Here is a 13,680-nt window from a genome sequence, read left to right as displayed (position 1 = left end):
TGAACACGAAACAAGCTCAACTTGACAACAGAAATACGTTAGGGCCAGACATACACTCAGAACACATATTCCAGCATGTGCCGATTCGTTAGAAATTCCGTAGAGGAATGTGTACGGTTAAGTAGTAGTAGTAGTGGAACAGCGTGAACTGTACGTAACGTAGTATCTCATGTGCTATGTGTTTAAGTATGCTCTACTACAACTATGTACTACACCGCATACGCAGCTCGTAAATATTCCTCTGTGGGACTTCTTAACGATTTGGAGCATGCCGTGTGTGTGTTCTATACATAACGTAAAGTTTGTTGCTGACGGATGTTTGTTATGTGTTTAACCGACTGACGGTCCTGCACGTATATGTACGTGTGAAGTTGATGCCTTCCAAACGGTCTAGGCCGTATTTTTACGTGTGAACTTTTCGACTTCCAAATGGTCCTGGCCGTAAATATACTGCCTTGCTTTCCCCCCATAAAGAATCACTAAGCTGGCTTAGCATACGCCCCTCTCCTTTCTCCACAAAATGACCATTGTACTCGCAACAGCGCTGGGCGTTGAAAACGACAAAATGGCTTCTGCCTCTTCGGCGGGAGGGGACAGTTTTCAATTAACTTAGTAGATAGACGTTTGACAAGCAGCTCTCGAATAGTCAGTTCAAAGAAGCCTTAATCCTTTTGTAAACGAAGAGGAATTTTCAGAAAGTATAAAAAAAGGCTGCTCTTCAGCAAGAAATGCCCCACCTAAAAGGCACGTCTTTATCTTATTATAGAAATTCTTATCGCTTGATTGTAGGATATGTACTGGCATTCACTTTTATGTTGGCATGAAAAAATTACATCGTATTAAAACTCATTGACTGCGAAACACTGAATGCATAGAGATAAACAGGATTTCCCCCCCCCCCGAATTGTGACATCCTGGCTTTCCAGTGATTTTAATTTTTTTACATTATAGGCGAAATTTTTTAATTTTATTTTATCATTTGTTTATCTTTACCTCTTTATCACTACTCAAGTACGATACGGCAGAACCTCAATTATCCGATGTGATTGGAAAGCCCTACATCAGAAAACCAAATACAGTATCATGTTTATTTACGCAGAGCATAATTGATACCAGTGTTTCTTAACTCCTTTACCCTACCCCCTGTAACCCTCTTTGGACCATGTTTTCTTCTCACTTCTTGTTTCTTGGCCTTTGCCTGGGCCCCTAACCTCACCCAGCAGACTAAACCATTTCAAAGTATGCAAACTATTTTCTTTTTGAAAAAATTTATAGTGAAAGCGAAAATTTTATAAACAAAGACTGTCATAGTTTTTGTCAAGAGTGTCATGTCTCTAGAGTCCAGCGAGCTTCCCTCTTGTGAAGGTTATATGCTGGGCAGTGATGCCAAGATCGTGCCAACCCACCCCCTCTCGCGTGCAAAGTAATTTTCGGGAAGGGGGGGGGGTTCAATATTTCGATGGAAGTAACAGCTTACATATTTACATACTTTCGAAAATTATTGTGTGCCAGAATTTTATCATGTAGGCCCCATGAAGACATTATACCCCCCGGACTATGCCTGGATCAGCCCATACTTGTGAACCAGAGTTGGGCGAACATATACAGAGAAAGCATATGGGAACGTATGCACATCACATTTGTGCTAAGGCGTACATAACATGTATGGAATTCTATTAGCTTTGCGCAAACTATGCCATGCTAATGTTCAGTGAAATCGAGAATGCGGCTCATTTGCAATACCTAAATCCACGCATGTATTCAATCTCTGCAACATTTCATTGCTCAGTTGATAATTTTCAGATAGTACCAGTGCTTATGCAAATATATACATTTTTATATCATTGTTCATCACTTCGTTGAGCAATGCTCTAAAAAATAAATAAGGCAAGGGCACTCGTGTGTGGCTTTTTTTTTTTTTTTAAATTTTATCGGTTATAGTAAGAATTAAAAAAAAACAGTTGGAAGTGGAAATAAATATAATCATGTTATCACATTGTTGACCGGTCATGAGTAAATTCGAACTTTCAAGCAGGATAAACCTGTAACCCAGCGATTCTCAACCGGTGCTCCGTGTACACTTCCCAGGGGCTCCGCGGTGACTCGAGGAAAATAAAACAAATCAGTAACTTTGATAGATAAATAAAAAATAAGAGGCCTACAAGGTTCTACCATAAAAATTATATGCAAAAAGTGCTCCTCGAGTGAAACAGGGCTTCGCCATAGAAATTATATACTGAAAAGGGCTCCGCGAGTAAAAAAAGGATGAGAACCGCTGCTGTAACCGTTCATTAAGTTGAAAAACCACAGAAAACAAACTTCGGTAGACCACCACTCTGCCGCCAGTGAGGTACAAACCTGGATGCTCGTTATGAGAGCCCAGAATGATGTCCACGCGACAACACAGTAGCTCTAGAATATACTAAGTGGCCACGGGTGAAAATCCAGTAAAAAAGTATTGTGCTGTAAAAGCTGAGCCACGGCTTATGATTAAGCATTACGTACAAAAAAAAAAAAAAAAAATGTGCAGCTCATCCATCAATTCCTCACACTTATGTGACAGGACATGAATGAGCTTGTACGTGCTCATCAAGCACAATGCCTCAACATTGAACGAAAAAAAAGTACATTTAAATTTAAAAATAAAATACAATTTTTTTATTGTATCTTTTGTGGTCATTTACTCACACTTCTTATAAAAAGTGTGCTCATTGTACAAACGAAACATCCAAATGGTTGACTGACTTTTTTTTTTCCATCTAAGATAGTGATCTGGTGGCCCAGCCATTAGATACGTCGGAAGAGTTACGAAACCGTGGGTGCTTGACTTGAGCTTTACATGGAAACTATTGATCCCTGAATGAATTTTGGAGGTGCTCAGATCAGTGGTACAGAATACTGTAGGTGCTCAGATCAGTGGTACAGAATACTGTAGGTACTCGAGCACTCACTGCATCCTCTGGCTCCACCCCCACTGCCAGTCATCCCCCCAAATGCCAGAATTTTACTTATATATTGTGGAATCTTGACTAAGTACTGCACTGTCAGTTCCCTTCCCCCAACCCACAAGAAATTTCTGGCTACGGCTCTTCCAATAGCACCATTGTCCACATAATAGAAAGGTCTTACAGGTCTTGAGGTCAAACAACCTAACATAACATTTATTTGCACAATAATGTTTTTAGGAAGAAATTTAACGATCAAACGGACCACAGCAATTGAATTCAATTAGTGAGAAAAACTAATTTCTTAGCAAAACAATTATCGTACTCCCCCACATTAGCTGGCATGCCGGGAAACAGTGGGGCATACCAGCATGCTGAAAATATCCGTATTTTCCGGAATGCCGATAAATTTGATTCACGGATTCTGGAAAATTCTTGAATATCTTTAATTTTTATTAATTTCTTATCAGGAAAATAGATTATACATATCCGCGGAGCCAACAATGATGGCTCTTACTGGATGTAAGTGAAGACAAACAGTTGAATATTTAATATTAGAATGAATAACTGAATGGGAGTAAGAAGAAAATGAAACATTTCATAGAGAATCAGAAATATTGTTCAATGTCGGTACTGTAATTGAAAGAAGGTAAAATTTGATTAGTCTTCTATACATGTGTATGAACAGGGCCGCAACTAGATGCTTGGTCACCCGGGGCAAGCGCGCATTTTTACGCCCTCTTGTAATGGTAAAGGAGAGGTTTCAGAATGAAATTTGCACCCTCTCGGGTTCAGCGCCCGGGGTACGAGATCCGTCTGCTCCCCCTAATTGCGGCCCTGTATATGAATGAAGGCTGACAGTTGAATTCGTATCAGATGGCATGGAGTAATAAAATTCAGGAACTATGTAAGTAAAATACTTTCTTTTCAAAGTTTTATGAACACAAGATAATGCATAGATTCAATTTATTCCTGAGGAAGAACGAGACAAATTAATATTTAAAGAAAACGAGGAAGAGTGATTTAGAAAAAAATATATATATTTATCAACTTTATTCGGAAAGTCCACTGATTCAGCTGAATGCATGCTGTGATCCTATTATAACCTCACTTTTTCCGGCATGCCGAAAGTGGCCAAGACCACAACATACAAAAAGCTGGTGCCCCTCGTGTTTTACGGCATGCCGGCCAATGCGTGGGAATACGGTAAGTTTGTTGAAATTTTTGAGTAAAATAATTTGGTAGTTGTTCAAATCAGCGCTCGTGTGTAATCACTTCCATTTTGTCCAGATCTTTACTTGAAAAGTAAAAAATACGTTGGCAGAGGAATGGGAAAAAAAGACGAGCCCACAAAAAGCCAAGTATTGTACTTAGTTTGAATCCTTTTCGAGAGAACACACCTTTTCTTTTCCTCTCCTACAAAGAAGCATTCAACAGTGGGCGGAACAAAAATTTTAAACCACACAACACTAAATCCGATGTCCCGCTGTTTGTACGGGGGGAAGGAAAAATGGTTGGATTTTTTTCGAAGCAGTTTTGTGACAATTACCTGAACCTTTTCCAAGTAGATTTTCTCAACACCCTCAAACCGTCAGTCGGTTAAGTGGTGCCAGAGCTGTCTTCCGAGATCGGAAGCAACAAAATTAACAATGACAGTTTTTTCGTTTTTTTTTTGCCTATTGTATGCTGCGTGAGTTTTAAATGTTCTCCCGATTTCTCTCTGTGGAGACATTATAAGTGGGAGCTTGGCTCGTATTCACGACTTGAAGTTAGAAAACCACGTTTGGTATAATATCAGCAGTTGGTGTAGTATTAGCTGTAGGAGAGCTCTATCCATCATTGGGGATAGCCTTTATCCTAGAGTACAGAAAAGTGTCTGCAGGTAGGCTCCTCAAGTCACTCTATTCCATGACAAAAACACTGCGATATTAAAATGATTTTGGTAGTTAATGTGCACCCCCCCCCCCAACTCGTCGAACTGCTGTTCTCCATATTCCTCTTTAAGCGGTCCAAACAAATGGTAGTCGCATGATCGGGCTGTAGAGAGGATGTTCGCACTGGCCACCTCTAGAACATCCTCCCCGCAGTCTGGATTTATCACCATGCGACTGCTATTTATTTGGACCGCTCAAACAGGAATAAGGAGGACACACAGAGATTTCATGACGATGCAGAACCGGAGGAGCTTTTACGCAAATGGCTGCACACACATTCCTCTTTGTTCGAGGAAGGGATTATAGAACTGTTAATTCGTTGGGAAAAATTATTTCTGCTGTGATCTATTTCGTTAATATAGATGGCAGCATCTAATAGACCTGATTTGTGCTTTGTTTATAATGTTCAAGTGATTTACGATCGCTGTCTGTTCTGCTTCTGTGTCTCTCGCTCTCTCGAGCATTCGCAATCATGTAGCCAACGCGTTAACATCTATTTCTTTCGTGCTTCTTCCTTTATCATGTGTTGTGTATTAAATTTAATAATTCAAAGAGTTCACCTCGTCTTCTATCGTCTTCTACTCGGACGAATGTTTCAGCGAGTAATGAAACATAAAACTGGCGACGAACTATGGAATGTTTACCAAACTGATGCCTGAAGAGAGCTGGTATGTTTATTTTGACATTGCTTTTCCTTATCACGCTCGAGTTTCGTGGCACTGATATCTATTTATATTGATGTTTATAAAATTCTAACATGGTAACAATTGGGTCTATGTCTGAGTTCGATACCTCAAATGCGGGGTCTTGGGATTTATATATACAACAGCTGACTTTTTTTCTTGGAAGCAAATGCAATCCTGATGAATGATCCATGTTTCCTGAAAAGAAAAGGGCTGTTCTTTTGGCTGTGTGTGGAATAAAAACACTAGGGATTTTGCGTTCCCTCGTGTCGCCTCAGCAGATTTCTGATGTGAGTTTCGATAATATACTCGAACTACTGAAGAATCATTTCTGCCCAAAACCCTCCGAAATTTATTGCAGATTTCAATTTCATAAGAGAGTACAGTTAAACAATGAGTCCGTAAATTCGTACGTTACCGTATTAAGAAAATTAGCTGAAAATTGTAATTTTGGTGCTACTTTTGCTGAACGATTGCGCGATCAGTTGGTATGTGGATTACGAGATGAAGGAACTCAACGGAAGTTACTGGCAGAGCCAAAATTGAATTCTGATGATGCTTTTGCCAAGTGCCTTGCAGCTGAAACTGCATTTTCACAATCAAAACAAATTCATTCTTAAAGTTCTCAAGTTTCTAATTCAGGAACTTCTGATTTCGTTGATCAAGTGAAGAGTAAAAAGAAATTTAATTCGAAACAAAAAATGTATCAAAGGATGACTTTTCTAATAACCGTTACGTATGTTTTGGTTGTGGTGGACGACATGACCGTTCTAATTGTCGTTTCTAATCAACGACTTGCAGACATTGTGGCAAGGAAGGGCATATACAAACTGTATGTCGGGCCAAGGGTATTCAGAAAAATAAAGCATACACACATGATGCACATGAAATTAAAACCGAAAATGAATATTCGAATTCTTTAGTTAACTTTTCTGGTTTCAAACAAGGTATCAAGGTTTTATTGAACAACCATGCATTAAAAATGGAGGTTGATTCTGGATCTTATTATTCCATAATTTTTAAAGAAACTTTTGAAACTTTGTTTGGTTGCTGCAAACCTAAGATTAGAAACACTTTTGTGAAGTTGCGGGATTTTCAGGGAAATTTAATTTCACTTCTAGGTTCATGCACAGTAGAAGTACAATTTGGGAACAAGAAAGTCAGATTACAACTGCTAATTTCAAAATGCAAATGCGCAAATATTTTGGGTTTCTCATGGTTTGAGCCTTTGGGTGGAGCCATTGAATGGAGTCAAAAAGATTGATTCTAATTCTGTGGATTTTGTAATTCAAAAATACAGCGAGGTGTTTGATGCTTTATTGGGTACATTTGCAGGACCTGTCGTGTCCTTACCTCTTGATCCTCAATTTCCTCCCATTCGACTCAAGGCTAGCAATGTTCCACTTGCAAACCAAAAATTGAGATTGCTTTGAAAAAACTTCAGTATGAAGGAGTTATTGAACCTATTTCGAACCCAAAGTGGTCAACTCCTGTTGTTCCCATTATTAAACCTTGAGGTGACGTTAGATTATGTGGGGACTATAAGGTAACTTTGAATAAGGCCATGAATGCTCACCCCTATCCTATTCCAGCTGTTAATCAGTTACTGTCAATCCAGAGTCGAGATCCAGCGGAGCCAGGTTCGAGGGTTGGTGCCAATCCTCTTAATGTGCGTCGTGTGGTTTCTGCTAAAGCTACAGAGCTATAGCCTTTGACCGCAGGGCTTAGTGCTACGTAACGGCAGCGCCAAGCTGAAGCCCTACCCTAGACGCAAGGGCAATATACCCAACAGTAGGATAAAACTAAAGCCTCACGACGGTCACATTAATTACATAGGTAAAATAAACCTCCTAGAAAAATCTCGACAATTCGCGTGACATGTTTACACTTCTTGTTTGGCATCATGGCATTGCTAACTTATAGCCGTCACCAAATGTACAAACTTGACGTTATTTACAGAGTATCGCATTGTTGGTTATTTACAGGCGAATAACTACATAACACGTGATAAATAATTATTTAAATAATTTTCGTGACCGTATTTATATCTGAATAAATACAGAATTTTCATGTATATAAGACGTATGTAGTGTGTGCCTGTACACGAAGAAACTCCCATGCTTTTCTTTTCTTTCTCTTACCGACAGGGGGAGCTCAACAAAGCGTTGTTGAAAGTGATCAACAAGGGTCTCACGAAATTACCAATCTCAAATGTAGGATCTTCGGCTGATGATTACGTGGACGAGATTTTGTCGAACGTAAGGAAATTCATCAGAGAAAACGATTATGACCCAATGACTCTTCCAGACTTCCATTCGAATTTCTCGAAAAAGGTGCTTTTCGCCTGCGTCCACGGAGAGGCTAAATTGTACGATGGTATCTTATACGGAGTATCTTCGATCAACAGGACGGACAACTGCGAATTCAGTTCGAATAAAACTCACATATATATTTCGGCACACCTCGGTCTAAAAGAACTTCGTCTCAGCTACAGAGGTCATTTTCTTTTCTGTTTCAAGCTATAACTCGCTTTCTTAACGCATAAAGCCTCTTATAGACTTGATTAGATATCCTAGCAATATTTCTGCAGGCTGTCCCAAATTGTTTGCACAGTAGATATCTCTGCAACCGTTTAATTCTTTCCATAATATCATATACATTTGCGTGGTTCCTTATCCAAGTGATTCGTTTTCTGTCTGTTCTTGTGATGCCTAGCATACCTCTTTCCATGCTCTTTTGTGTTGTCTGTAACCTTTGTATCATTTTGCTTGTGAGTGTCCATGTTTCAGCTCCATAAGTCAGTGCTGGTAGCACACACTGGTTAAACACTTTTCTTTTCAGGCATAATGGCATGTGACTCTTCAGAATTTCACAGTTTTTGCCAAAAGTGTTCCATCCAGTCCTGATCCTTCTGTTTATTTCATTAATGATTCCGTTATCCATTTCTTCAACGTAAACGAGTTGAACATAACTTTTGTCTTTTGCAGATTCATTTTCGAACTTACCTGAATACTTGCCTTCGCAAGCTCTTGTGTCATTTCTTCTACACTGGTGTAAGAAATTAAGAGAATTTGCAGACTTGGTCGATTATCTCTAGAACTACTGTACCGATTTTAATGAAATTTGATATGTACATACATTGATACAATACAAAACAAATAACCATTCAATAATTGTAATACACACGTATGATCGTGCGTAACACTCGTTGGAGTCGGAAGGTATGAAACAGCGGTTGCAGAAGAAACAAAAAAATGGGTTAATTGGGGGGTATGGTCCCCTCTTACAGATATACAGGTCTCGCAGCGTGATTTCATACTTGAAATAAGGCAGTTTATCATTTCCTGTGGCAATTGGTCCCACTCGTTCAGCAACGCTGTTTTCATCCCTGGATGGTTCCCGGAGGGGGGTTGCGAGTTACAATTGCCCTCCCCAGAGCACCCCAGACATGCTCTATAGGGTTAAGTTCTGGGGATCTGGCTGGCCAATCCATCCGGTGAATATTCTCACTCTCTAGAAAATCGTCGAGCAGAAGAGCTCTATGTGGCCTCGCGTTATCATCCATTAAAATGAACTCAGGGTCAACTGCACCCCTGAAAAGGCGAACATAGGGCTCCAAGACCTCATCCCTATACCTCACACCAGTCACAGTGCCTCTTTCAAAGACATGGAGAGGTGTGCGGCCATCCAACATGATGCCTGCCCAGACCATTAAACCTCCTCCGCCATAACGGTCGATTTTGCGGACATTGGAGGGTAGGTAGCGGGTCCCTGGTTCTCTCCATATGAACGTACGGCGAGAACCGGTGCTTAGGCTGAACCGGGACTCATCAGTGCCCATTGATCCATACTCCAATCTCTATGCTCTCTGCACCATGATAAACGGATTCTCCTGTCCTTAGAAGTGAGCAACGCAAACAGCAGGTCTTCTTGCAAACAACCCTCTCTCATGTAGTCTTTTGGAAACAGTCACCCTTGATACACGGGTTCCTGTGGCTGCATACAAGTCACGAGAGAGCTGAGAAGCTGTAGCACTCCTGTTACTCCTCGCTGTAATCGACAAATGGCGATCTTCTCTGGCCATCGTGGCTCTTGGACGACCTTGCCCAGGCTTTCTCTCGATGGATCCGGTATCCTGGAACTGTTTCCATAAGTTACACACGACGCTGGGCGTTAAATTGAACTCTACAAATCTGGACTTGAGATTAGCCTGCTTCTAGCCTCCCCACAATTCGCCACCTGATTCCATCATCTAAACATTGGTGGTTACTCATTTTTACTGTTACAATTTGAAATTATACGATTGCTGCAAAATAACACCAAGAAATTCGCCGAGGTGTGCTAGCGAACGAAATGCGTCTTAACTTACGCGCGCTTATAAAGCCTGTTTCTCTACTGGCCTACACACACGTGTAAGCCTACGTATTCGACGTACAAGATTTGCATTTTTGTCTAGAAGCAGTGGTTTTGCATTCAGTTCAGTTCTTTTCATGAAATTCGATAAAATATGCAACTTCTCTTGATTTATTTCACCAGTGTAGTTCGTCTGGATTACCGCTGATAATAACAATGTCGTCGGCAAAACGCAGATGGTTGAGAAATTCTCCATTTATTTCAATTCCTTTCTTATCCCAATCCAGTTTTCTGAATACTTCTAAAACAGCGGTAAAGCGTTTTGGTGAGATAGTATCACCCTGGCCGACTCCTTTCCCAAGTTTAATTTTTGCTTTTCCTTTATCCAAACGAATCATTACAGTTGCTTTGTCATATATTTTCTTGATGATATTAATGTAAGTGTCTTCTCTACCCCTATTACATCTATAGCTTTAACAACAGCAGATGTAAAAACAGAGTCAAACGCTTTCTCAAAATCAATGAAGGCCATAGACAATGGCAACCCAGAGATTCTTAGCACCCTCTGTCTTCCTGTCTTGCTGGTCGCTGCCGTAACCAGGGACATTCAGACTGCTGGGGACTGAGATCCTTAGTTAACAGACAGAATTCATATTTCTTTTTAGAGGGATTATGGCCGTAATCCTCCACGCTGGCCAGTGCGGACTGGAGGATGCCCATCCGCGTCGTTAAACAAGGCTACTTACAGGCTGCACCATGAGAAGGTGAGGATTGGACTTTAGGCCTCTACTCCTAGTCGATTCTTTCAAGTCCTCATAATGAAGCAATTGAAGGTTCTTCTCCTAGTTAACAAGTAAAGACTATTAAAGAGCCCGTATACATAGAAAAATAGAAAAAAATAACTTTTTATGTAGACCCCAGTGTGCTAAAACTTCCAATTACTGAAATTCTTGCTCTGAGAAATCATTTGCAAAAAACTCTATATTTTTAAATGCAACATTCACTCAGTTTGACGTCATTGAAATTCATGATATTTTGGCGATTTAATGCTTATTTGGCAAGTGCATACTGACTTGAAAATATGTGTGTACAGAGACTGTAATCCAATAGAATGAAATTTACACATAGGTTATCATTTTATATTCAAATTATTTTAGTATTAGGTACAGCATTATCGCTGACATTTAATAATTTGTTTTATATCCATTCAGTTTCATTTTTATTATTTACTTTACGCTTATTTTTTTTTTACATTTTTATCTGATAAAATCATAATATTCAAGACATGTTATAAACAGATTGATTAGACATTGTGATAATATCATATAAAAATACACCATTCACGTATGCAATGGATATTTATTGGGAAAAATATTAACTCAATAAAATATAGAAACACACACATACATAATTCGTTACAAAGTATAAATTTTCAAATGTTCAAAATAGTATCCATCAGCTGCTGTGCAATGTTGCAAGCGTGCTACTGTTGCATCCTGAACACAGTTTAGTTCTGCATCAGACATTGTTCGGCACCTGTGATACCTATCATTTCATACGACATGAATACATTATCAATTTGTGCTATTCCCCCTTCAAAATGGGATCGAACTTTACACTTTCGAAAGAATAAAGAGATAGGCTACATCGCCCCGCATGTGTTTGTCGGTTCTCGGTCAACAAAAACTTCAGCTATTATTTTACCAGACCTTTATTTGAAAAACTTTCAATACCTTGGAAGAGAATGGCAACCGAGACAGACAGGTGACACTCGTCAGACGTGCCAACAGCTGGCAAAGAGCCGATACCGACTGCGCCAAAAACGATTGTTTGAACTGGTGCAGACTTTGACCTTTGAAGACCAGACACACCCCGCTTCCTATCTCAGGGAGATATCGAAGCGTTCCCGAAGGATAGGTGTATCCGGAAAGTTTTATTAAAAACAACGTAACATGACCACCTCAGACGAAGGCAGCAAAAAAATAAAATAATTTACATAAAAATTGATCGTCAACCCCTGAAGTCATATAACAAATAAATAAAATCTAAACAATCAACGCCAATGGGCAATCAAAATTATAAACGGGATTATAAGATGGTGGTGTATAGCCGTCCATCCCATAATAATCTAGTTATCGTCAGTTGATCGAATGATTGCCGATAATCTTGGAATATAAAATTTCGAATCACGGTGAATTAGTCGCAGATCATCATCGTCTAAGCCGCAAGTCGTTACCGGAATCGTCACCGGGTGGACTAAGAGCAGCACAATTCACTATATAGCCAAATAAATCACACTTAATTCGTCCTTGCCATCAATGATTTGATTTATCTCCTTGCAGGTGAACTTGCTTCTGTTTTCCATTTATCGGTTACTTTTGTTGACGCCAACGTGGTCGAAGATCATATTTCCTCTTAAGATCAATCACTGGGGCCCTTGCCGGTTTGAACTCGTCATCGCTCCCACCGCTCAGACGCGCACTTACAGTCTTCTTAGTATGTATGTGGTGTAAGTTGTTATCGAGGAACAATATAATCCACCGCACTCGAGCAATTCTCATAGGACTCTTCAAAACTCTCCCTTTGAAACACAGTCAACCGTTTTCGGAAATAGCACCAAAATGAAATTTTTTTGTATATGGGCAAGATGTCAGGTAATGCCATAAAGATCCAATCTCACCACAAGCACACATGGCGTTGTCCGAATTCTTAAAAACGTTCTAGATACGTCGGTAATGGGCCGTGCTCAGTTATCGGATCAAACTTTCTTCTACCAAACCACTTTCTCTCTAGACCAAATGGTACTATTCCAACGGACGCGTTTCTGTATCTTATAGGCATCTTTATGTGCATTCTTGTCCCATAGCTGTTGCCACTTTTGTAACAGGTAACTTTTTAGCACCTGTTTGATGTGATTGTGTGCGTGGTAGCAAGAGTTGTTCTTCCGTTGGGAGATTAAGAGCATCTTTGGCCAATCTGTCAGCAATTTCATTCCCCGCTATTCCTGCATGGCCTTTGACCCATTTGATACTGATAGACGTATGGTTGTATAAAAACTTGCGTATTCGCCGAGTATTTTCATGTGGAGTGCGCTGGTCACGAATCGCATTAATACTATATGCGCTGTCAGTATATATCGTCGTCTGCTGACTTTGCTTAATCGCCCATTCTACTGCAGCTAGTATGACCTGAACCTCCGCCTGAAAGATGCTGTTCCCTCGACGCAACCGTCGCCTCCAATCCTCTTCAACAGATCCTTCTGCATTCATAACTACGTATGCACAGGCCGTGGATGCCTGTTTTTGAGCCAACCGTGAATATACTAATAGCTTCATCCGATGAGCATTGTTCCGCACCAGGCAGCGGAACTTAATTCTGGAACAAGTCCACACTGGGATGATGAAGCCAACTCCTATTGCTCCCTTCGTAGGCATCAGGTGTTATAAGAATTCCGTCCATCCAAACCTCCTTACCCAAATGCAGGATTGTAGATCGAAGAGCGTCATATTCAACATATAGGCTGAGCGAAGGGTTTCCCGTAGCCGTATACAGAACATCATTGGCCGTAGTTCTGTATGCACCAGTTACATACAATAAGAACGGACGTTGGGCAACATCTAGTAATTTACGGAAACTCTGTGTCGGGTTTTTATACCAGATGGCACTTGCGTATGAAATTTGCCGTTGTAAAACCGATCTGCACAAAATGTTCCTAAATTTTTGGTGTACATCCCACTTTGGGCCTGCTATGCGTCTCAATTTTTG

At 40.2% G+C, this 13,680-nt stretch overlaps 1 protein-coding gene across 2 annotated transcripts in view; it reads left to right on the top strand.

Moving 5' to 3' along the window:
• The window catches only part of LOC149076700 (uncharacterized), a 77,585-nt gene that overhangs the window by 41,954 nt on the left and 21,951 nt on the right, over positions 1-13,680 (top strand). For both annotated transcript variants that reach the window (XM_089244324.1, XM_089244325.1), the window contains exon 5: positions 7,710-8,058. In XM_089244324.1, coding sequence (XP_089100450.1) covers positions 7,710-8,058 — 349 coding nt within the window. The remainder of the gene's footprint in view (positions 1-7,709; positions 8,059-13,680) is intronic.

The sequence above is a fragment of the Pholcus phalangioides genome, unplaced genomic scaffold, assembly GCF_987345545.1.
Source record: "Pholcus phalangioides strain wild (caught in Gottingen) unplaced genomic scaffold, Ppha-v1.0 ptg000015l_1, whole genome shotgun sequence".
In the NCBI taxonomy this organism is placed as follows: domain Eukaryota; kingdom Metazoa; phylum Arthropoda; class Arachnida; order Araneae; family Pholcidae; genus Pholcus; species Pholcus phalangioides.
This window is presented reverse-complemented; position numbering and strand designations above follow the sequence as displayed.